At 39.3% G+C, this 23,142-nt stretch overlaps 2 protein-coding genes across 4 annotated transcripts; one reads left to right on the top strand and one right to left on the bottom strand.

The window, feature by feature from the left end:
- Positions 1-125: 125 nt before the first annotated feature.
- LOC118431748 (rab9 effector protein with kelch motifs-like) lies at positions 126-9,817 on the bottom strand. 2 transcript variants are annotated; one of them, XM_035843042.1, is made up of 19 exons: positions 9,670-9,817; positions 8,823-8,945; positions 8,342-8,411; positions 8,016-8,085; positions 7,691-7,769; positions 7,446-7,534; positions 6,899-7,045; positions 6,525-6,576; positions 5,956-6,056; positions 5,603-5,688; positions 5,182-5,260; positions 4,905-4,990; positions 4,520-4,607; positions 3,777-3,825; positions 3,570-3,663; positions 3,068-3,168; positions 2,640-2,724; positions 2,232-2,336; positions 126-1,408 (listed from the first exon to the last, which is right to left on the bottom strand). In XM_035843042.1, exons 2-19 carry the CDS (start codon positions 8,882-8,884, stop codon positions 1,304-1,306), a joined length of 1,548 nt encoding a protein of 515 aa, XP_035698935.1. In that variant the 5' UTR covers positions 8,885-8,945; positions 9,670-9,817; the 3' UTR covers positions 126-1,303. The 2 variants fall into 2 exon arrangements, with proteins under 2 accessions (XP_035698935.1, XP_035698936.1); XM_035843043.1 differs by lacking the exon at positions 126-1,408 and adding an exon at positions 1,738-1,964.
- Positions 9,818-9,841: 24 nt separating this feature from the next.
- Positions 9,842-22,482, top strand: LOC118431749 (hippocampus abundant transcript 1 protein-like). Of its 2 annotated transcripts, none has more exons than XM_035843044.1 (11): positions 9,842-10,053; positions 11,559-11,654; positions 12,639-12,701; positions 13,222-13,349; positions 15,606-15,720; positions 16,113-16,331; positions 17,147-17,260; positions 18,055-18,126; positions 18,742-18,952; positions 19,479-19,636; positions 19,963-22,482. In XM_035843044.1, exons 1-11 carry the CDS (start codon positions 9,967-9,969, stop codon positions 20,149-20,151), a joined length of 1,452 nt encoding a protein of 483 aa, XP_035698937.1. In that variant the 5' UTR covers positions 9,842-9,966; the 3' UTR covers positions 20,152-22,482. The 2 variants fall into 2 exon arrangements, with proteins under 2 accessions (XP_035698937.1, XP_035698938.1); XM_035843045.1 differs by lacking the exon at positions 9,842-10,053 and adding an exon at positions 10,145-10,301.
- The last annotated feature ends 660 nt before the right edge of the window (positions 22,483-23,142 follow it).

The raw sequence follows: 23,142 nt of genomic DNA on the forward strand, positions 1-23,142 counted from the left end.
ATAGTATGAATGGACTAATAGACCTGATCCCACGAGAACATATCATGTTTGTTGTTGACACTTCCTTAGATTCATTCTGTCAGAGTTTTTGATCATAAGAAAATAAAGGCAATTGAAAGTAGATGTTTCATAAAAGAATACATTTTATTCAGGATATCACAGCACACAGGAAAGAAGTTCACAGCAATGCCTGGACACCCTAAAGTGGTCTTAATGTACACAGATATATAATATGAATGCAACTGAAGTAGTACGTGTGTTCTAAAACCAATGTTAACCAAGTTGAGCCATAAATGCATATGACATCATCGATGTTATTACTCCGGCCAACCTGTTTGCAAGCCTACAATAGACCAGTCAATACATAAGTTAGGAATGGTACTTTGACATACAAAAATAAAAAGTCCCCTCCATTCACAAGCTCTGTCATAAAATATACCAAACACTTAAGCATCTATTTGTTAATGCCATTGGATTTCAATGGACTCCAACATACACCAAAGGAATGACTTGCTAGAACCACAGAGGCACATTGTCAAGAGAATTTTTCAACACATTGTAGTACATCACACTCTATTGCATTGTTGGAAGCTATAATTTGGACCACGTTTTATTCCTAACTTGCAACATTTTTGTGTAAAAGTTTTCCATCAGTATGATACCTACACGTACTGTATACTACTGGTACAAACACACATACACACAATTAGAGAAGCCACACAGCCTTACTCACACTTCTATATCAAACATGTTTGCATTACTGGAGCTACTCACAGCAATTTCTAACAAGTCAATAGCTTCCCTTTGAATACATTCAATATCTATAAATTTTCAATATTACGATATGTATTTTTAACTTTTTAGTTTTATCTTTGGGATTGTCAAAGAAAATAGCTCTATACATGTAGCTGGGCACTTTACTGGCAGTTTTAAAAACAAGGTAATCTTATATATTATGCAACATTCAGTATGTTTGGAATATCAGTATTCTGATTTACTGGAACATCACAGTTTCCACACAAAACTTCCAGGGATACTTTTTCCGGCTGTCCAATCTCTTAAATCTTTGCAAAAATGGTAAGTACCAACCTGCAGACCAGCCTGTGGAAGTTCTAAAAAAAATTTTCTAACATGAGAAAATGACTAATGCTATGACACTTAGCTAAAAGTAATTCAGTGCATCTGAATGATAACGTATAGTGCAAGAAAAATAAATAGTTTAACAACTCTCTACGATGAGGTTCTACATCATCAGAGACAGAGTTTTTATGACAATAAAAGTTGCGGCAATATTCCAGCTGATTCACACAGCTTTGAACTGCTGCATCACTGACACCAGCTTCCTGGACTTGTCCGACAGGCTGTCCTGTTCAGCCAGGATCCGTGCCCGTTCCTCCGCCAGCTGGGCCTAGAAAGGGGAAAAGAATATTGAGATTGTCAGACTTTGAAGAAAAATGTTGAAACTTATTATCATTACGACCAGCTATAAGCACAAATACCCCCACTAAAGTCCAAAAATAAGGCTTAACATTTAATATAGGGAAATCTGGCCTGCCAACCACCTGGCAAAGCTACACCACCTCCATTTACAAGTCACATTAAGCAGTCCTGTCCAATTGTACAATGTACATAGTTAAGACCCTCTTGTCTGGAGCTACCACCTCCAGTCCCCAGCCATTTTCCATCAGCCCCTTGAGTGGTTGTTGAGACTGAGGTTGACAGTACCTTGATATGATAACCACTGCTCTACTACAAAGGGTGTTAAAAAGTTTTGCACAGGCAAGAGATGCTGACAGGCCTCCAACATACAGCCATCACCATGTTCCATTTGAGAAATTGTGTGAACCACCAATAGTTCCATCACCAAAGCAAGCACAAGAAAGTGCAGGTAGCTCACAAAAATGTAACACTCAAATAGCTGAGGCCTCTGCGTCTTCAGATACAGCTGGGTGCATGGTGGTATCCTGTGATGTGTGTGGTGTGCATCACAAGATGTTGGGATTTAAGGACTGGTATTTCATGGTAGAATCAAGACAGTGACACAACATTAAAAAAGGATTATGACATTTATGTGATCAGAGATTATTGTGCACCAATATTGATGACTTTCCATCAAAGCAAATAAAGTGATTCAAAACATCATTCCAAAATGATACGTGTCAAGGAAGATTCTTTATCAAGTTTTGGACCCTGAAACCCATAGAAATCAGACAATAGATCTCTGAAGTCACCTTCTCTTTAGCGATGGTTTTCCTGTCTGCATCGTTTTCCTGCTTCCTCTGGCGGAGCCACTCCTCGTTCTGAGACTTGTGGTTTTCCAGCATGTCGCGAAGCTCCTGTAGAGAGAGAAAAAAAGATTTATGTTTAATTTCAACCATCTACATGTAGGTGTCAATACATATTATAATCAAATAGTAATTTGCATGTAACATTTAATTCAGGAATGCAGGGAAGATTCAAATTTGTTAGCACTTTAAGTACAATGTCAGAATCGGTGTATTATTCTATCAGAAGAAGGCTGGAGTGGTGACTCAGAGTCAAATTTAGTGAGTCATAGTTCACACACTGTGATGACAAGGTGTTAGTTTTCTTTAAACTCATATAATAGGATGGATAAATGTTCCAGTTTGTACTCTTACCTTTTGCTGGCGGCTGTAGGTTGTCTTGTACTCCTCCTTCTCCTTGGCAAATGCCTGACGGGCTGTGCTCAGGGCCGCTCTCTCCCTGGAGTCATAGAGATGTTAGGAACAGACGTAAACTTTCATACATGTAACTCTACTAAGATTGGACTGCAAAAATGATTTTAAAAAAAGCCACAGCCACACAACGTAAGATAGTGTGAGCTCCTTTAAACTGGAAAACTCTTTTGCTATGCAAAGTCACAAAATGACCCTTCCTGTACTGCAGGTCAGTTTAGTACACTATATACGCTGTCCTTTCATTCACAAAATGGTAAACTCCTCGGCTTTCTGGTTACAAGTACATTGACAGCAATGTTTTCCAATGAAAAGGAGCATTTTTATGCTAAAAACTACTTCTAAATGTTCTCTACATGAGTTGCTCTTACACTTCCAGCTGCTTGAACTTGTCCTCTAGAATGCTGAAGGCATCCTGTATAAGTTTGATGGCCGATGCTCTTGCCTCACCAAAGTCTGGAGTTTCATGGCTCTGAAAATGGAGAAACTGACAGATGAGTATCTCCATAGCATTAGTCATTTTATTAGATTTCTGTATTCTTTATGAACGCCATTATGAACACACAAAAAAATGCTATTTGATAACCTGTTTGCTGCATTTACCTCAAGATCGTAGTCCTTACAATTGCTGTGTCTTGTAGTTTATTAAATCTTCAAAATTGAAAGATGTCAAGTTTTGATGCCTTATGTTACATGCAAAGTGAAAGCTGAAAATCTAATATGAAAAGAAAACTTCATCTGTATCAAAATATGTCTTTATCATGGTTCCTGACAAAGTAACATATCTGTATGTAACTCTAAAATAGTTATGGTTTACATTGCAAATATGTGCAATTGTTGGAAGAGTCATTTGCATTTCCAACAGAAACTCACGGGCAGACTGTGCGGCAGCCTGGAGCGAGGAGAGGTGACAGCAGGAGGGTCCGACAGCTCGTATCGAGGCTGGGGCGTCCGCGTGGGGGTGTAGCTATTGAAAGGAAATTTTGATAGAACTTTTAAAACTACACATCACATATTCTACTGACCTCTGGGAAGTACGAATTTTAAAGCAAAAAATACTGTAGTTAGCAAAGTTCTTACCCGACGTTTTCATTGTGAACTCCGAAATCCTCCAGAACTGACTTCATCACTGTAAGAGAAACAAACATCAACTTTTGATATTGAGATAATTTCACTACCATAAGAGACAATTGAAATGTATATTGTATTTGTCAAGGGCGGTACTGTTCAATTGAGACTTACACACTAGAAAGGCCGACATTTGCTTGGGAGCAAATACAGCATATTGCAATCCATCTTCATACAATAAAGGACTCTTCCAGAACACCCCAATCTATGCAAAATGGACCAGTCTATGTGGCCCATTTCCCATTTATAGTGCTAAAGCTACCCCAACACCAAATTCCAGATCAGTTGGCTTTCTCATGACACAGGAAGCAAAAATGTATATTTTTGGTCAAAAATGGCAAAAAATCCAAAATTTCACAATATACACTTGTCAAATTCTCAGGTAGTATCTCATGATCAAATAAAGACTTACTGAAGTACAGGTTTGAACTTTGTCACATACCCAGTCTTCTACAAACCATTTGTTATTGTAGCAACAGTTATGATAGCAACAGGCATTCTAGAATGTATGCCAGGAAACTTGTCTGATCAACATAATTGATTGTGTCATATAGACAAAGAACATTGAAGAACATGAATCAAAGATAGTAATTCTAGAATGCATGCTAGAAAACGTGATTGTGTCATACAGACAGTACATGAATAAAAGATACTAAGCTTATGTTACAGGTAAAAGGTGTTCTTGTATTGCTCACCTGGCTGCCTGTCTGATGGGTTGATGAGTTTCAGGATGTGGACATCGTTAAACTCCCGCTGCTCGTTAATCCCACCAATCACGTACATCTGTAGGGAACATTGCGTGCCATGGTTGGTTGAATACAGACTCTGACAGAATAACAAACCTGTTAATCATCAAATCATGGTCCATTTTGTAAGTTTCTTAGCCAACTAACGCTAGTTCACCTATATCCGTCGTTTTAAACATACACTGTTTAGTCAAATATAGGTAAATTTTCTTCTTGCCAAGGAAAGTACAAAAAACGCCAGTATTGCAGAGTGGCCCCAACATAGCAAAGAAATCAGTGTTGCTTAGCCATGTATTAAGACCTAATGGTAATGCAGATAGGCTGTGCTACATACATGACTGTGGAGGATGAAGGTTGTGTGACTGTATCTCCGCTCAGGAGGAATGCCACTGTACAGGGGGTGTTTCCACTTCAACCTTCCTGTAAGGACGGAAACAAAGAAACAAGAGTCAGAATCTTTTGTCACGTCTCAATCACAATTTTTTTTGCATCTATTTGTTTAATCATTACTTTTTATGTTTGATGGAAGTTAAGCAGAAGTCAAGTTGTCTTTTCTTACATTATGTGAAAAAAAGCTTATCAATCAAACAATCAAGAAGTTTAGAACATACCTAGGCTGAGTTTGTAAAGGTCGTTAAACGACATGTTTTCAATGTTGGAGTCATTGGATCCACCAAACACATAGATGTCCTGAAAAAAAGCCAATACAGACTTAGATATAAATGACCAATCTGGACATAGCAAACATTTTGTACATCTAATTATGCTTATAAAATGTAAAGAAAATGTCAAATTGTCTCTCCTGGAGATTGTTCTTGTAATGTAATACAAAAATAGAGCATATAATTTCCAGCACAGAGATCAGCACCAGGGACAGGTCTAATGGAATTTGCAGAATCATCTTCAATTTACTGTCAGTCTGACAGAGCATGACACATATCTCCAGCATTGCTGGTGACTAATGCTTTCATTGTAGGTATCTATAGTGGATGAAGGACTGGTCTACACCTCAATGTACATATCAGTACTGACCTTATCATGGTGTGAGACAAACGTGTGACAGCCACGAGCCGGGGGTGCGTCGCCTTTCACCATGGGGGAGGTCCATGTCAGGGTGGCTACAGGAATAGGGGAAAAGCTTCGATTATGACAGATATCCATCATAGAGTTATATTCATTTTCTACATCCATAAATCTTGTCTGAATTTATCAGCACAGAGATCAGCACCAGGGACAGGTCTAATGAAATCTGCAGAATCACTTTCCAGTTTTGTTTTTTCAGTCTCCAGAGTCTATGGACAGATATTACAGCATCATGTGAATGGATCATTGATTGAGAATATACTAGTTTATGGCAATACACACCATTATGGCAGCCCACCCACCTGTATCAAAGATATGCAGGTCATTGAGCCACACGTTGTCCCCTGCACAGCCTCCAAACACATAGATCTTGTCTCCTACAGCACAGCTGGAGTGGTCACATCTACAAGGAGCAGTAACAAAGGTTCTTCAGTCATTAACTTTGTCTAGTAGTTCATTCATTCATTGATCCATCCTGCCATTCATTCATTCATCCATTCATTCATTAATAGCTACCAATTACCTTTTTTTCCCTTTACTGTACCACTAGAACACTTTTCACAATCAGCTCTGCAACCAGACTCTTAATAAAGCAGAATGCAACATGTCTATTTTTTGACATATTTCTACAGCAATTACACAATTTCTTTATCTTTTGCAATTTCTGTCCTGCCATGTCCCTATATGAATATTCAATCATTAAACGAATGTTGAAAAGTGTGCCTATAACTTCTTAAAGTGATGATAAACTTTAAAAAAAGGACAGGAATGTATGTTTTCTGATCTTACTGTACTAAAGTTCATACATCATCTACATAAACATCATCAAGTTCTAAGTTGAATGTCAGGAATAAATTATGCAGACCCTCACCTTGGGGAAGGTTTCCCTCCAGACGTTCGCAGGGGCGTCCAGGTCAGGGTTGCTATGGAAACAGGTAACAAAACAAGTGAGCTAAAATAAAAATGGTTGATAGGATTGTCCAAGCCTTAGTACATCCACATATTCTTGAGAAAAGGCGGGGAATGGACAATAAACCAGATTGGGAGTGATTACCCTGGTAATATAGACCACAGACACGTCACACATTTAACATTTGCAATCAGACTGGACATAATCAAGAATTCTTGAATTTATCTCTTTCTGTTAATCTCTATTTTTTTATGACATCCTTCATAACCTCTTATTATAATTGCGTATTACTTTAAGTTTAAGTTATCAAATATGAAGCAACATAAGGAGCTGACCAGTATTGAGCATGTACATGGTGTTTGTAGCATTGCCCTTGTAGATCCCACCAAAGACGTAGATGTTCCTCCCCACCACAGCCTGGCTATGGTGTAAGGTGCGGGGCTGGGGACCCTGAGTGGAGCAGCGCTCCCAGCATAGTGTACCTGGACAAAAAAAAATTACATTTTAAGTTTATGACAGCCAGGTAAACAATATTTAAAGACAATTCATCTCTACAACTGGATAAGATTTGTAGATTAATTCTGGACGCTTTGATTGACATCCATCCGTCATACATACGTACATTTGTATGAGTCGCATTCGCATACAATCCTTAAGATACAAGTTAATGACTTTGACATGTGCAACTGTTTTTACCAAGTTAGATGCTATATCAATAATAGTATTGAATTGTTCTGCAAGTTTGTTTTAGCTACACTGAAGAAGAGAGAATCAAAAGGTAAGGTAATGGAGTCTTAAACTAAGAAATTAAGTTACACAAGTCTACATTAAGAGTGGAATAATGCATGTTCATTGTAAATTGTATAAACTGTATGTGCCCACCTGTGTCAAAGGTGTACAGGCCTGACAGGGACTCGTCAGCCACTAACTCACTCTTCCCTCCAAACAGATACAGGGTGGAGCCAACAGAGCTGTGGGAATAACATTACATAAGCATCAGCAGCAACTCACTATCATTTGCCAGCAGTATTGATGGCTACATATTACATTCAGAGAAGGGCTCAATATCTAATACATGTACTAGAATGTCAAAGAACAAAAAAAAATCATGAATTCTCTGTACTCACCATAGAGAAGCTCCATCTCTCTTAGAGGGAATGTCTCCACCTTGTGGTACCTTCTCCCATACCAGCTGACTGGGACCAACTGTGGAAAACACAGAAGGATTCATAAAATCATCTTGAAGTAATTCATTTGAAGATACCCGGTACCTAATATTGTGTCTGTTATGGCATGCCAATAACTCTCTTGATTGATAAAATCTGTGCACACAGCAATTTCAACCTGTTTCTTCTTTTCGATACCAGGAAGGGGCTACAATAGGTATAAGCTAAGAAATACTTTATTTTCATTTTAAAAAATGGATCTGGACAAATGATGTTGCTAACTAACCTTGTAGCATGTAGAGGTCATTGTAGAATGATGCCGACTCTTCATCATCACTGAAGACAGAGGTGGAACCCTGTAGATGGGATAGAGTAGAGTCAGAGATGTGAGACAAGTTAGTGACTTGTAGACCAAAGCAAGACAATGTTCCCCAGGTTGTTGGAACATGCAGGTGCCAAAATCAGGGCCAACCATAAAACAGACAGTAGTGTGCAAATTGCATTATTCATCAACTGTCCACACTTTGTTAGAGATTATGATACATAATTAATACTTCTATCTGTAATTCTGTATGGAAAGTATTAGACTGTTAGCAGTTACTAAGTACTGACCCCTCCAATACAGGTGCTGCCACCAAACAGGAAGCCAATGCTGCCCACCATGGTCATGGCATGGCTGTTCCTGAGAGTAAGGGCACAAGATGTCTGAGTTAGTGGTAGAATCTGAGAAACACAGCATTTGCAAGTAACTGAAGGCTATTTCTCTCCATGATGTGGAGATAAAACAAGAAATTAGACAATAGCTAAGACATTATGTTTAACCCTAAAGAAGGGCATACAAATTATTGGCAGGTCTATGGCATGGCAATAACGGCTATCTCCAAGAAAAATCCCTCCACTTATTGGGCATACATAAAAAGTTCACCCCAGATCTGTTCAATTGACCTGAAATGGATGAAAATGTATTTTGGTAACCTTAGGATGACAGATACAACATCCAAACCAAACAACCAATAACAACCAAAATTAACAAGATATCTAAAGATAGACACAGCAATATTGACAGCACTAATTGGGACTGGATCATACGTACCTGGGGGAAGGGGGTGTTCCATGGATGGCCTTCTTGACCCAAGTGCAACTGGCAACAGCCATGATGATTTAACTGTAGGCTGGTTTTCTGTACAGACTGTGCAGTGACTTACACAGGCCAACTCTGAAAGAACAAGAAAGTTATTATAGTTGGATAGGAAACACACATCAGAACTAACTTTTAAAGGAATTACACTTTTGGTTTCAGCAAGGAGGTTGAAAAAGGGAATTCTTTTTCAACCTCCTTGGCTTCAGCAATATTAACAGCTGACATTACATGCATTTTCTGACATTTGATTGTAAGAAACATCTAATAATGATAATTATAATTATAAAATGCAATGTCCTAAGGAAATATCTGAGTTTGAGTTTATTTAGCTCTACAAGTAGTGCTCTATTTTTGGTATTTCAAAGGAGGATTTCAAGTGCAGCATCCTATAACTATTTAATACATCACAAAGGCATCTGATAACCATGACATATTTACATAACGTTATACCCTACTGGCAGATGTTCTTTTTCACAGGTCAGCATGCAGCAAAATTGAATTCAGAAAAAAAATTAATTTCCAAGCCAAATAGATCTTTAAGAATCACCAATACCTGTCTGCTTGAGTGCACTTATATATTCATATCCAATGTATTGAGTACTAAAGATGTTTATGCCCCGTCCGATACCAACATTGCCAACAAGTAAATATGTTGCAGATCTGGTATGGTGAAGATGCAAAACACATGCCAGTTTGCAATATTACTCAAATATTCAAGTTATTACCCCCAAAAGAGCATCAATACACGTGGTCAATGGTACAGAAAAGACATCAATTATGTCAACAAACGTCTGCTTACCGTCTTTCAAAGAAACAATGGCTATATTCTGCCCTGCAATGGCAAGATTGACTGCCTTAGAAACGCCAAGCGTACTGTTGATACATTGTTGCCATGTTGATGTACCCTTTGACCTTAAATCTCGCGCTATGAAGTCTCGTGAATTCCGAGATTCCGCGAGATTTTTTATCACCTGGTCTACTTCCGGAATTTCCTCGCGTAACTTCCGGTGGTGTGATCAAGTATGGCGACTGGGATTAGATTGAACGGAGGAATGAACAATATTTCTCTTATTTTACGGCGACTCTCTTGATGTAGATGGACGCCATGGGTAAGAAAAGAAAGAAGCTACTTCACTCGGCGCTATGGGCCAAGAAGAACACATTGAACAAAGATGGCAGCACGGTAAGAACCGGTTTAGCTAGTCGTAGTTTGTGGGTGTTCATATGGCTCATGAAAGGCCTTGGGCAAATTAGGCTCATTGGTCGACTCCTTTGTTGGTGTTTTATAAGTCTTTGTCTGTGGTTTGCTGCTCTACGCTGACGTAGCACTACCGGAACAGACAACAGAAGTCAGATATAGCAGTAGAAGTCCGGAAATACGTGAACACAGCGTATGCAGATGGCACCAAAATGGAGTCTCCAGCTAAAAACGTAACGTAGTTCTGTACTGTTGAGTTTCCACGTCACAACCTCCTGTTGCTGATAAGTCAGTTGTCTCAAGTCCGTGTTGTTTCATGTCAAGAAAACGTATATCTTAAGTGTATAGAGCAAGTACTTTGTGGCTCAATGTTAGGTCTAGCTTGTAGTTGTAGTTTCCAGTTTCGATGTGTGATATCTTTTGTATTGAAAGTAGTTTCTGGGCACGTTATGTCGACTTACAGCAAGGAGGTTTTGATAAGATGGCCACCTTTAAAACCTCCTTGCTTACACTTACACTAAGTTACAGTGATAATTCCAGGGACATGTTTACAAATGAAAATGTCTCTAACTTCTTGTAGACAGTAGAGTTAAGTATTGCTGGCTGTATTTCAATACTTTTGTTTTTAAGCTTTACATGATTTTCTGTTGTTATCAACTTCATTAATGTTATTTGTTACATATTAGTTTTTTACCTAAGACAAAAACAGGTCACATGATAAGGACCCTGATGATGACCAAGGGTCAGTCCCGAGTCACCTGGACAGTTCAGGTTCCAGTTGATCATGATGTGGCCAGCTCGATTTGGCACCAGGCCTAGTTAAGGATCACTTGGGTTAGCGCTGGGGTTGAGTTGAAAGTTAAGGGTTATGGTTGTGGTTAGGGTCATTCAGAGTTAGCTATTAGACGTCAAACTGTCCAGGTACAGAAACAACTGACACTCTCTTTTCAAACAATGATCCCTTCTGTTTTATCAGTAAAAATCAAATCAAATCATCAGTAACACTGAAAGAAGACACTGGACATTTGGTTGTCTGAAACGTCAGACCATTTCCAAAATCATATCCAGTTGCTTGAGAAACTGCTTTTTGGCATATCTTATTACCTGGATGTCTAATCTTCATAGACATAACTGACGCTCTCTCCTGGGTCACGATGTCTATTGGAGGGGATGTAGGTGTAACTAGTTGTAATGAATTTCAGGCTTAAAGTTAAAGGATACTTGGAAGTTGGATGTTTGTGGGAAAATTGAAAAGAATCTTTCCTAGGATGATCATTGAATGATTCATAAATATAGACCAGGGAAAAAAGAAAAAGACAAAATACACAACCAGACTATTACATGTATATTGCAGAAAGAACGATTGTAGTAATATTTTGTCCATCCACAGTTCCACACACTTCCAATCCTTTTGGGTCTATGACACTTATGAAATGACACTTTTAATCAAAATAACGACATTGTGTTTGTTTGTTTACTTTTCCCCACAGACACAGGGTATTGGACAGCCCAGCATCGTGCATGCCCTCATCATCATCTTCCTGGAGTTCTTCGCCTGGGGACTTCTCACCAGTCCAGTCTTAAATGTAACTAGTTTTCCATAATCATATTTTAGTTTGCTAAAACTACATGTTGGTAGATATACTACATGTAAAACTAGTCTGAATAAATCATGTTCCTTGCAGCCCTTTTATACACCTTTCTCACGCGGCGGCCATGATAGATTGAAGACGAGGTCAATGAGGCAAACACACAAAACTTATTTCTAAAATCAGGTCCCATTTAGTTTTCCCCCAAACCACACAAATTTTTATGATATAAGATAAAAGAATAGATATTACAAATAGTGTTATGCACCGACAGATGTAGCAATTTATAGTAGTGTAGACTGATCCCATAGTCCCTTTTAAGAGATGCAAAATAAAAACATAATAATGCAAATTTTGACGGATTTGTAGCCATTCACTTATTGGTCGCTTTCCTAATTGGCAGGCTATCATTGGTTGAACTGCTAATTATGATGGACAGTCTTTTGTTTGCCGCATTGAACTCGTTTTAGATTTATCATGGCCGCCGCGTGAGAACGGTGTGTTGGTTAGGAAGGTGGCCCAATGATCCTCTAGCAGTGAGAGATTGTGTAACATGATAAGCTACATGTAGAAATCCGATGTATGAACTATGAGGCAATTGTTAAATATTCTGCTGGAACTGTGTATGTACTGTGTAAAAGTGTTTTCTGTAGGTATTGGCTGTCATCAATTATCTTATGTTGTCTTGTGTTAGAATCTGAAAACAAGGTGCTGTCTTGACTATCAGTATGATTCTGGTGGCATTTAGAATTAAGAGTATCAATCAATGTGAAAGATTGTAGAAGATTAACTTCAGAATGTGACCATTTTTGGTGACACTTAACCTGTATTTAGTTACATGCAGATGTAATGTCACAAATATGGTACAAAACAGCTACTAGTAGCTACTTTTAGCTATAGGCACCTTATTTATGGGGGTATTTCAATCCAGCTGTTTCTGTCGCTATTCATATTGAACACAATTGTTTATCTTTGTTCCAGATATTACATGAAACATTTGGAGACCACACATTTTTAATGAATGGGTTAATACAAGGTGTAAAGGTAAGCAAAGATAATTTTCTTGAGTTTGTAGGACTCCATGCTTTCAAGTATCTTAAGTTAAGCTGATGTGCAATTTACACGGACCAGTACTGCTTGTAGGTACCAGAGGCTTTTACAAATGGCTGGCTAATACTGTGTCAAAGAAAGACTACTAGTACATAAATTTGAAATAAATTCACATGTCTGTATCTCTTGCATGTTTATGTCCTGAAGTAAATTGACCATTAGTATTGATCCTCAAGAAGGCAACAGTGGCCGTTGAAAATTTGATCTGTGCATACACTTATGTTGGCAAAATGTTTAGCATTGTAATTTGTACTATGATTACTGCCAACACAGATGATCATATGAGCTTCCATGATTACAACTGTACTAATCTGATAACTTACAGAATTACTGCAACAGCATTATAACCAAGGTTGTCTTCCTTTGTTTGCTCATTTGATCCGTATACTAGTATAACCTTGTGTTGGAAGAAAGTATAGCATTGTTGTACTATAGAGCTGTTGTTGTGTCGCAGGGTATCTTATCATTCCTGAGCGCTCCGCTGATCGGGGCGCTGTCGGACGTGTGGGGGAGAAAGTCCTTCCTGCTGCTGTCTGTGTTCTTCACCTGTGCACCTATTCCGCTCATGAGAATATCACCATGGTAACATGTTGTCTTTTTAAGTACATGTATCTGTTTTGGGGTTGTAGCCAGGGCTGTCTCCAGGACCTGTGCCTCTGTCCTAGGATAGGAATTTGCTTGTTAGAACAGAAAAACAAATTTCCATCCTTCCTAAAATTCTTAGCTTCATGGCATGAAATTGATGAAAATGTATTTTTGTAACCTTAAAATAACAGTTATTAAAATGAACATGTGGGCTCTCAAACAAGAATTGGGACAGAAAAAAATCTAACTAGAAAGGCAACATTTTTTGAAAAGAAATGCAGGATGTGGGCGAAGGGAAAAGAAAGCAAAAATCGCAAGAAAAGAAGCAATAAGAAAGGCAACATTTTCGCGAAAATGCAGCAAAAATAAAAATTATAAAAATTAAAAACCATTATCTGTCCATGGATTCGATCCCGGAGCGTTGGTTCACCACGCGTGAATAATACCACTAAGCCACTATACTACAACATGTTACAAGCGTTTTAACAGGTATACAAATGTATTGCGTTGCTTGAACACGTCCGTTCACCGTTGAATTTGCAAGATTCCAAGGGCCAATTTTCTGAAGATAACGTTTTTGTGTGAAAATTTATCAATCTCGTTCATTCCATGGCGGGCAACTTCTTCCTTGAGCGCCTGTTTGGTCGTCTCAGCTGCTATAGCATTGTCAAACTGCATGCCGAATGCCATTTTATATGGCATATATATATGTCAGGGTAGAGACTCCGATCTGGTAGAATCGGCGATTCTACAGGTAGAGATCGCGATCGTAGTCTCTGTCGGTAGAGACTCCGATCGGGATCTCTACCTGCAGAATCGCTGATTCTACCGGTATAGATCCCGATCGTAGTTTCTGTCGACAGAGATTCCGATCGGGATCTCTACCGGTAGAGTCGGCGATTCTACCGGTGGAGATTCCGATCAGAGTTTCTGTCGACAGAGACTCTGATCGGGATCTCAACCAATAGAGGTCACATTGATCAAAGTCTGTGTGCCTTCATATTGATAGGGAATTGTCAAATATAGGATTTTATTTGGCTTAAGTCAAATAGTTCCCTTTTTCTAAGTGATACAATTTGAAATTTTAACTGCATATAAGGCTAGATAAAAACAAATACTAAACCTGCTAACTGTCTAATGTAGTACATGTGTATTATTAATTCCCAGACAAGGCCAGCAACACTCTCATTAGAAATGACTCAAACAAGACGGGGCTAATAACCATTTTTCTGCTTTATCCGAATTAATATTGTGAATATTCCTTCACTATCAATGAGTGACTAGCACTCTACACCAAGTTAGAAGTAATATGATAAAAGTTTTTGCAAACATTGAAGGACCAGATGGGGATTTCTAACAGTAGAATCGGTGACTGTGCTGGCATAAATCCCGATCGGAGTTTCTGTCGACAAAAACTACGATCGTGATCTCTACCGGTAGAATCGCCGATTCTACCAGATCAGAGTCTGTGCCCTGACATATATATGGAATATATGTTGACAGCTTCCATTTTTTCTGAGTTCTGATTGGCTATTATCAAAGTCGATGCCGATTGTGTTCTGTGCGTTGATAGGTTCACCTCTGACGTAAAACCGAGAAAGTGCGACTGTAAGCCAATCAAAAAGCTTGAAACGTGGAGTGCATGTTTACAGCTTCCATTTTTTCTGATTTCCGGTTGGAATATGCAAATATCTGAGGAAAAACTAAATGTTGGGCTTCGCCCACATAAAGATGAAGACAGCCCTGGCTGCAGGACACGTGTATGTATAACCAAGGCAGTCCAACTAAACACGAAGGGCACAGCTCTTGACTAGTTGGTATGTCAAAGACGAAAAAACTACCTTACATATCGGTAATAAGAGAAATAGATACTGCAATTTTTTTTTTACTTCATGGCAACCACGTGACATTTCAAGGTGTGACCCGAAGGCCACTCAAAGTCCAAGGTTACAAGTTACATTTTAACTGTAGCAGCATCTCTTCACCCTATTATAGTATGCCATGCATATACTGTAAATGCAGAAATGTTCGCGGTGGATTAATGTTCACGGTTTTCGCGGTGGCCACTTTACCGCGAATTTAAAACCACCACGGACATTTTTTCATGGTAGTAAGAGACTTCAGTGCATGGTGCTACCGCGAAATTAAAACCACCACGAAAAGTCCTTTTTCCTGCTACCGCGAAATTAAATCCCCGCAAACTTAAATGCACTTACAGTATCTTACTAATGAGAATGTTGTATCTACCCCCAGGTGGTACTTTGCCATGCTGTCCATGTCGGGAGTGTTTGCCGTCACCTTCAGCATCATCTTTGCCTATGTGGCAGACATCACAGAGGAGCAGGACCGCAGTGCTGCATACGGACTGGTAGGGGGAGCTGTACTTTTCTTTTGTATGTCTGTTTAATGTAGATAACAGCTGTGACTCGCTAAGACAAGTTGTCCCCCCAATTTTAGGTTAAGACTGCATTAGAGTCAAGGGCTGCAAATCTAGCACATGGCCAGTTTTTTTTCTGTCAATGTTTTTCATGATGATAGGGTGCATGTATCCATTTATGTTTGCTAGAGTTTCTTTCAGTTTGCTTTTGAGTATTGGCACAATTTTTTGTTTTGGTAAGAAGGTATTGGACGATAAAAGATTTTGCGGTATGATGCCGCCAACAGACAAATATTTTCTACAAAATTCTTGGACGTCTCACCCATCATACACATGCCTTTTGGAACTGACACTGTTTTTCCCTGCGCCCCCCTCCCCTCCAGGTATCTGCCACCTTTGCGGCTAGCCTGGTGATCAGTCCTGCCGTGGGTGCGTACGTGGGGAGGACGTACGGAGACAACCTGGTGATCGCCCTGTCCTCCGCCATCGCTCTGCTGGACGTGCTGTTTATACTCGTCGCTGTGCCCGAGTCCTTGCCTGAGAAAATCCGACCAGCCTCCTGGGGGGCTTCCATATCCTGGGAGCAGGCAGATCCATTTGCTGTGAGTAGAAGTCAGAGAATTTTTTTTTCATTTTGATTTTTTAATTCTTAACTTTATCCAGTACAAAAAGTATCACGTATCGACAAAACTACTGCGAGCAGGCCGATCCATTTGCTGTGAGTAGGTGTCAGAGATTTTTTTTTCTTTATTCAGTAAACAGTACCTACAAAACAACATGTACATGACAAAGGAGGTACGAATTTCAGATCTAACCGAGTCATTTAAGGAAATCTAAGGGATGACAGTCATTGGCATGTGCTGGCGATTTATTAATGTAAGTGTTTTGTACAAAGCAATTTGTAAGACAAAAGTTTGACCTTGTACAACAACTTGCAATGTGGTGTACAAGTTACAAGATCAGTGTGGTGTACACTACTACACAAACTATTTGTACTGAGGCTGGACTTGTCAGCTGCCAGCTGCTTTGCCTTCTTCCAGTGTCAACCCATCTCTGTTAAGTTTTGCTTGGGTATTGTAAATCACATACAGTAGAAGCCAGTTACATAATTGCACAGTGGATAATTGTACATTTCTGTTAATTGCATGGAATCCCAAGTTCCAAACCCGTGCAGTCCAGCGGGATAATTTTGCATTGTTGACCCATTCGGATTATTGCATGAAATTTTGTTGGCAAATGGTGTGTGCAATTAAATGGAGTATTTCATCCCCCGATAGCAAGACTGAATTGTTGTTCTGTCCTCAGTCTCCGCAGAAGGTTGGAGAGGTATTGTTAGTATCAGGTTTCTGTAATACAGAAAGGAAACAGTAGTATTTCATTGCCTGATAGTGACACTTAATTGTTGTTTGGTTCCCAGTCCCTGCGGAAGGTTGGCCAGGACCAGGTAGTTCTGCTCATCTGTATCACAGTGTTCCTGTCATACCTACCAGAGGCAGGGCAGTACACGTGCATCTTCATCTACCTCAAGGAGGTCAGTAGAGCAACAGGAGCCTAGTTCTGTATCTTTAGTATGGAGTAAGATGGATCATGAACCTAGCTCTGTGGTCAATTTTAGTCTTAGGGCTTGTGTAATGGTAAGTCACAGATCTGTGTCTTAGCTATGGAACATGAACCTTCTTATGCGTGAAAAAGGAGCATTTTTTAATTTAAGTCTAATGGGTTTGAGTCCCACCCTGTCTGCATGATGTTGATTAGCTAAACAGCTTTGACTGCAAACAAATAAAGACAAACCAATGTAACAGATCCAGGGCTCGAAATACAGGTGCACCCAAAATTGGAGCTGTGCACCCAATTTTTTTCTGTGGGTGCACAGGGTGCACCCAAATATTTTCATAGGCTTATGTATGTTAAGATGTCAGTATTTTAAATAAACACCATATTCTTGATATCTATGTGTTAGAAAGATAATAAAATGACTGTCATAGTATTTCCGATCTCTGAAGAGCTCCATTCAAATTACTAATTTAGTAGGTTTGCAATTAAGTTATTCTGATATTCTACTTTATTTTGAATATTTAGAATATTTTGGTGCACCCAATTTTCTAGATTGGGTGCACCAGTGCACCTATTCTCAAAAATGAATTTCGAGCCCTGAGATCTGAAAAGGAAAACTCTATATGACATCAATGATCTTGTATTCACCTTCTTGTTGAGGTAATTATAACCATTTGGATTTGAATATGAGATTAAAAAGCTTAAGCTTCCTGATATGGTTAGATAACAAAGATGTACCTGTTGACATATCAACCTGTGTTGTTTTTCCAGGTGATGGGTTTTAATGAGGAAGGTGTGGCCAAGTACATTGCTCTTGTAGGGGTGCTGTCTGTCTTTGCACAGGTAAGATTAACAGATACATGTATTATTTGTTTTGTATAAACTATGGATAATTACATGGGGAAAATGCTGCTAGACAATTGTAAGCTTCATAGTGCTGTTGATATGTACTAATGCAGAACCAGAAGAACAGAATTGACAAGCAAATTGCAAATATTACAGATGAACTTTTTCTCAAACGTTGTCAGAAGAGACGTCTGCACTGTAACATAAGAAGAAATATTTGTAGAGAGCAGCTAAGACTCATTGGCTTTGAGTAGGGAAATTCCTAACCTGTTTCCTTATATTGTCATCATTGAGACTGATACTGTTCCTGGGTTAAGTTAAAAAATCTATTAGTTTTGATTTGTTTAGGTACAGATACACCAGATATTGAGGTCCAGATCTGTACCGAAATGATTTTATAGGTGTTGGTGCAGCTTTGCAAAGACCCTTGCTGTTCAGTGGAAGATCTGCCCAAGGCTATGAAGGATAGGGATGGATGGAGGGAGAGAGTCATGTTCATCCGCACAACCAGTTTGACCGGATGATGATGATGTGTACAGTGTACTAGCACACAACCTTATTCAAACACTAAATGAAGGAAACACTAACCCCTTCTGCCTGTTATCTCCCCAGACCCAGCTCCTGTCAGGTCTGATGAGGATGCTGGGTAACAAGAACACCATCATGGTCGGGCTGGGCTTCCAGATCTTCCAGCTGGCCTGGTACGGGTTTGGGACACAGACCTGGATGATGTGGGTCGCCGGGGTCATGGCAGCGCTCTCCAGCATCAACTACCCCTGCATGAGCTCCATAGTATCAAACAATGCAGATGCAGATCAACAAGGTAAGCATAGCAAATTATCATGGAAGCTCATCTGTGTTGGTAGTAATCATAGTACAATGCTAAACCTTCTTCCAGCACAAAGGTATACACAGATCAAATTTTCAACAATTACTGTCACCTTCAATACTGACTTTTACCAGTTTACATTCTGAAGTGATTGGTCATCAGTATTGGTCTTGAAGAAGGCAACAGTGGTTGTTGAAATTTGATCTGTGTATACCTTTGTGTTGGAAGAAAGTTCAACATTGTACTATAAGGTAAGCATGATTGAATGATTGAAATAATTGGATATACAGTTCAGGCCCCCCATCTTTTGTCAGTGACTTTTGTATGCATTTATAGGATGGTTTGAATGTGTGTACATGCAGTATGATGTAATTTGGCTGAGTTCAGAGGAACCATATATATTTGAACATGTTGTTATTTAAGAATATCAGGGTCTCAATAGATACGGTTCTATGAAATGCTGAACCACCTCAAAATGACTGCAATGGAAATGACATGCCTCCTGTCTCCCTGTCCCCAGGTGTAGTACAGGGGATTATTACAGGTATACGGGGACTGTGCAATGGGCTGGGACCGGCGCTCTTTGGCTTCATCTTCTTCGTGTTTGACGTAGACCTGAACAAGTTGGACAGTCCAACATCTGCGACCAATAAGACGTTAGCAGACCCAACAGCACAGGTGAGCAGTTATTGATACCTGTACATATTTACAAAGGCAACATTTGAAGTTTATTTCTGAATGTCTTGATGAGGCATTTTTTTTTGCACAATATTCATTTCATGCCAATCAATGTTGCTTCCAAAGCAGATCATAAAATAATTTGCAAAAGAAACATAACAATACTTCTAGATTACTTGTGAATGCAAATGTTACATCTGTATTTCTGTATTATCTTTGAACATGTAAAAAGATATTTCCCTAAAAAGTTTATAACATCTTCCACATGACATATTTGAGGTTACTTAATGTGATACTGAAACTGTGCAAATGTTTTCTATCCACAGAGTATAATACAAGGACCGCCCTTCGTGTTCGGTGCCATCCTGGTTATCCTAGCGCTGCTTGTTGCATTCTTTATTCCCGAACATTCCTCGAAATACGACCATTCGTTAAGGTCGTCTGCTAAACGGACACTAATGGTGACGGAGGGTGGGGAAGAGCCGTTGTTACAGGTGGACTCTGACAACCCGTGATGCTTTTCTCAATCAGACTTGTGATCTGGGAATTTGTGATGCTGTTCTCAATTAGACCCATGATCTGACATACCGAGATGCTGTACTGAACTTGTGATCTGGCAATCCATGAGGATGTTTCAAATTGATTCGTGATCTGGCAATCCACATGTGCAAGTACTGAGGCTGTATCCGGATCTATATTAGCTTATGGACAAGCTAATCTATCACAAGAACGACAGATGCTATGTACAGCGCATACATGTTCCTCATGGACAAAATGTACAGGGAGGTCCCAGTGACTGAGTGAGCCACTGTTTCAAATTGTGGGTGCAGGATTATCAATTTCCAATTCTCATAAACATCATCTCTCTTTAACTTAACCCTTTATCAGACAACCATCATTGCAAATACATTGTAAGACTTAGTGTTACACAAATGAAAAAGTTTCATTTCCCAGGTTTTGACTGGATTGTGACTCAAAACACGAGCAGCCTTGTGCAAATTGATGATGAAAATGTACTGAAAATTATTTCTTACACTGGTTGTAAAAGGATATAGTACATGATGTACAAATGTATGTGCAGGTTCAATGTACCAGTGAAACTTTTCCTAGGTCTTTGGAACAAGTACAATGAACAGTGGACCATTGCATAACGCCCTGTACTTAGAACTGAAAGCCCGTCTGGTAGTGAGGTACTACAGCTGGGATTGGAACCCTCAACCTTTAGGTCCAGAAGTAGGATGGCTATACATGATGCTGATGGACAGTGACTCGGGACAGAGTTATCCAGCTGATGGATTCTGTGTGACACCTGACCTCTCCAGTAGAATGTGCATGTGGAACCTCATGTTGATGATTTAGTATCCCTCACAAAAACAAATCCATTGTACAGTGCTAAACTTTCTTCCAACACTAAAGTGTACATGTTTTCAACGACCACTGTTGCCTTCTTCTGGATCAATAATGACCAATCACTTCAGAATGTAAAGTTATTGACATGTGATCTTACTAATGCGTGATGTCATCAATTGGTCAAACGTGCCAGGAAGTTTATAATGCCTCCAGTTTCTGTCATTAATGATCCCTTAGAAGGCGACAGGGATTGTTGAAAATTATGCACCCAGGAAAGTTGCATGAAACTTGTTAGGTTGAATTGGAAAGACACTGAAAATTTGAAAGTTGATGCTTCATGGTGCTGAATCCAAAGTCACTGCAGCTTCTCATGTCAATGAAAGAAGCACAGTATTTATACATGTATATGCTTCCTTGTACACTGTGATGTTACATGGGAAATCATGTCATTTCATGTTCTAAATACGTGTAATTTGCAATTTAAGTTAATCAGAGTTTACAAGCTCTTAGTGTCTTTTCAACTTTGAATTGACCCATGTCCGAAGATGTAATGATTGTTTTGATGATTTACATTAGATATTAAGACTAACATATTCAACGAGAAGAGTTACCTTCAGCTCAAGAAGTTATGTCTGATTGCTTATTTTGGGTATACATGTACATAGATATGAAAAATGAAGGAAATATCTTTGTCACCTATGGTTATGTTATGTATAAGGCTGGAAGAGAAAAAAGAAGGCTAGCTGCTGCACCTTGTAGAGAGTAGAAATAACAACAAGGCCTGACTGACTTTACTTGTAAGGGACCAAATGTTTCGGTCATGTGGCAGACTCTGTGTAGCCAGCTATCCATGCTAATCTTTCCTGGGTTTACTCTACTGATCTGTTCTGCGATCGGAGGAGCAAACCTGATATAGAATTGGAAGGATACTGGGCTAGAATCTCTGTTGTCTTGTTCTTCATGTATGTCTTGTTTTGTTTCAATAGTCCACGCTTCATCAGTCTGGAAATTTTCTTGTGTCCATGTCTACGGGAGAGTCATGGCTGACCTGATTTACAGTGCTAAAAAAATTGTGGAGAGAAAAAGAAAAGAGTAGAAAGTTCACATTTTACTTATATAGTAACGTTGCTGTAGAAATTTTCTGGGGTCATTATTATTCAATGGATGAAGTTTTAAACTGGTACAGCCATCCTCCAGCAACCCTATCTCAGGAGAAATATTTCTTTTTGTTGTGTTTAGAAAAAAATTCATGTACTGTTGCAGCTTTGTGTGTATGTTACAGTGTAACCACATGATTCAAACAAGATATACTTACCATACGGAATGTGAAGTTAACTTATGATATTATGTATTTGTTAACTGGTAACACGATAGTCAGTGTTTTTATTGTCTTGTATTAAGAACATAACCTTGTTGCTGCAAAATAGCCTATTATGATATCGATATTCTCATGTTTTGCTAATATAAATGATGATTAAATCACTGTTGTGACAACATGTCATTGTGATGAGCTTTTACTGGACTTCGGATAATTTCTGTGTGTGGTTGGCCTGGAAGAAAGTCTGTCATCAATTTTTGCTTTTCTTGTCGAGAATGAGAGAGTTTCAGTCATTTTATGTCTGTAAGGATGCTGTAGTGTTATTACACAGACATGAGCTGTCGGCACGGTTCAAAAGAGACGCCACACGGCGGAATGAAGTACTGCAACCGCAGTGTTTTCAGACGTCAGCTTGCACCGATGAGTCAGAGTTGTTACTGTTTCTGCCAACGTCTCGCCCGAGGTTTCTGCTGTACTATACGCAGCGTGCCAGATGCGCAACAGAAAAAGGCATCACGGCAAATTTGAAGTAATGATTACGGTATGAAGTGTTTTCTACTGACGGGACCATCTGAGGGAATGTCGAATGAAGGACTGAGGTAGTAGGACTGAGGTGGATTTCTATGTAAGTGGCGTCTTGAACTATCACTCCTGAGTTTTACGTACCACTACAGGCCATGTTCTCTCTTTAGTGGATCATCTGTTCCAAAGATATGTCGTTAAAATCTGATATCGTAGCATCAACGTTAGTCACGAGCAGTGTTGACATACGCGCATTCTGCGCGGTTCAAAAGAGACACTATACGGCTGACTGAGGTACTGCAGTCTACGCTTCTTG

This window comes from Branchiostoma floridae, chromosome 15 (assembly GCF_000003815.2).
Source record: "Branchiostoma floridae strain S238N-H82 chromosome 15, Bfl_VNyyK, whole genome shotgun sequence".
NCBI classification, from domain to species: domain Eukaryota; kingdom Metazoa; phylum Chordata; class Leptocardii; order Amphioxiformes; family Branchiostomatidae; genus Branchiostoma; species Branchiostoma floridae.

Excerpts from the sequence above, each read along its gene's own strand:
- LOC118431748 (XM_035843042.1), bottom strand. The coding sequence starts at position 8,884 with ATGGCTGTTGCCAGTTGCACTTGGGTCAAGAAGGCCATCCATGGAACA. Across the intron at positions 8,412-8,822 it reads GGAACACCCCCTTCCCCCAG|GAACAGCCATGCCATGACCA; the intron begins GTACGTATGATC and ends CCTTACTCTCAG. Across the intron at positions 3,826-4,519 it reads CCCATCAGACAGGCAGCCAG|TGATGAAGTCAGTTCTGGAG; the intron begins GTGAGCAATACA and ends TTTCTCTTACAG.
- LOC118431749 (XM_035843044.1), top strand. The coding sequence starts at position 9,967 with ATGGACGCCATGGGTAAGAAAAGAAAGAAGCTACTTCACTCGGCGCTA. Across the intron at positions 13,350-15,605 it reads CTCATGAGAATATCACCATG|GTGGTACTTTGCCATGCTGT; the intron begins GTAACATGTTGT and ends ATCTACCCCCAG. Across the intron at positions 16,332-17,146 it reads AGCAGGCAGATCCATTTGCT|TCCCTGCGGAAGGTTGGCCA; the intron begins GTGAGTAGAAGT and ends TTTGGTTCCCAG.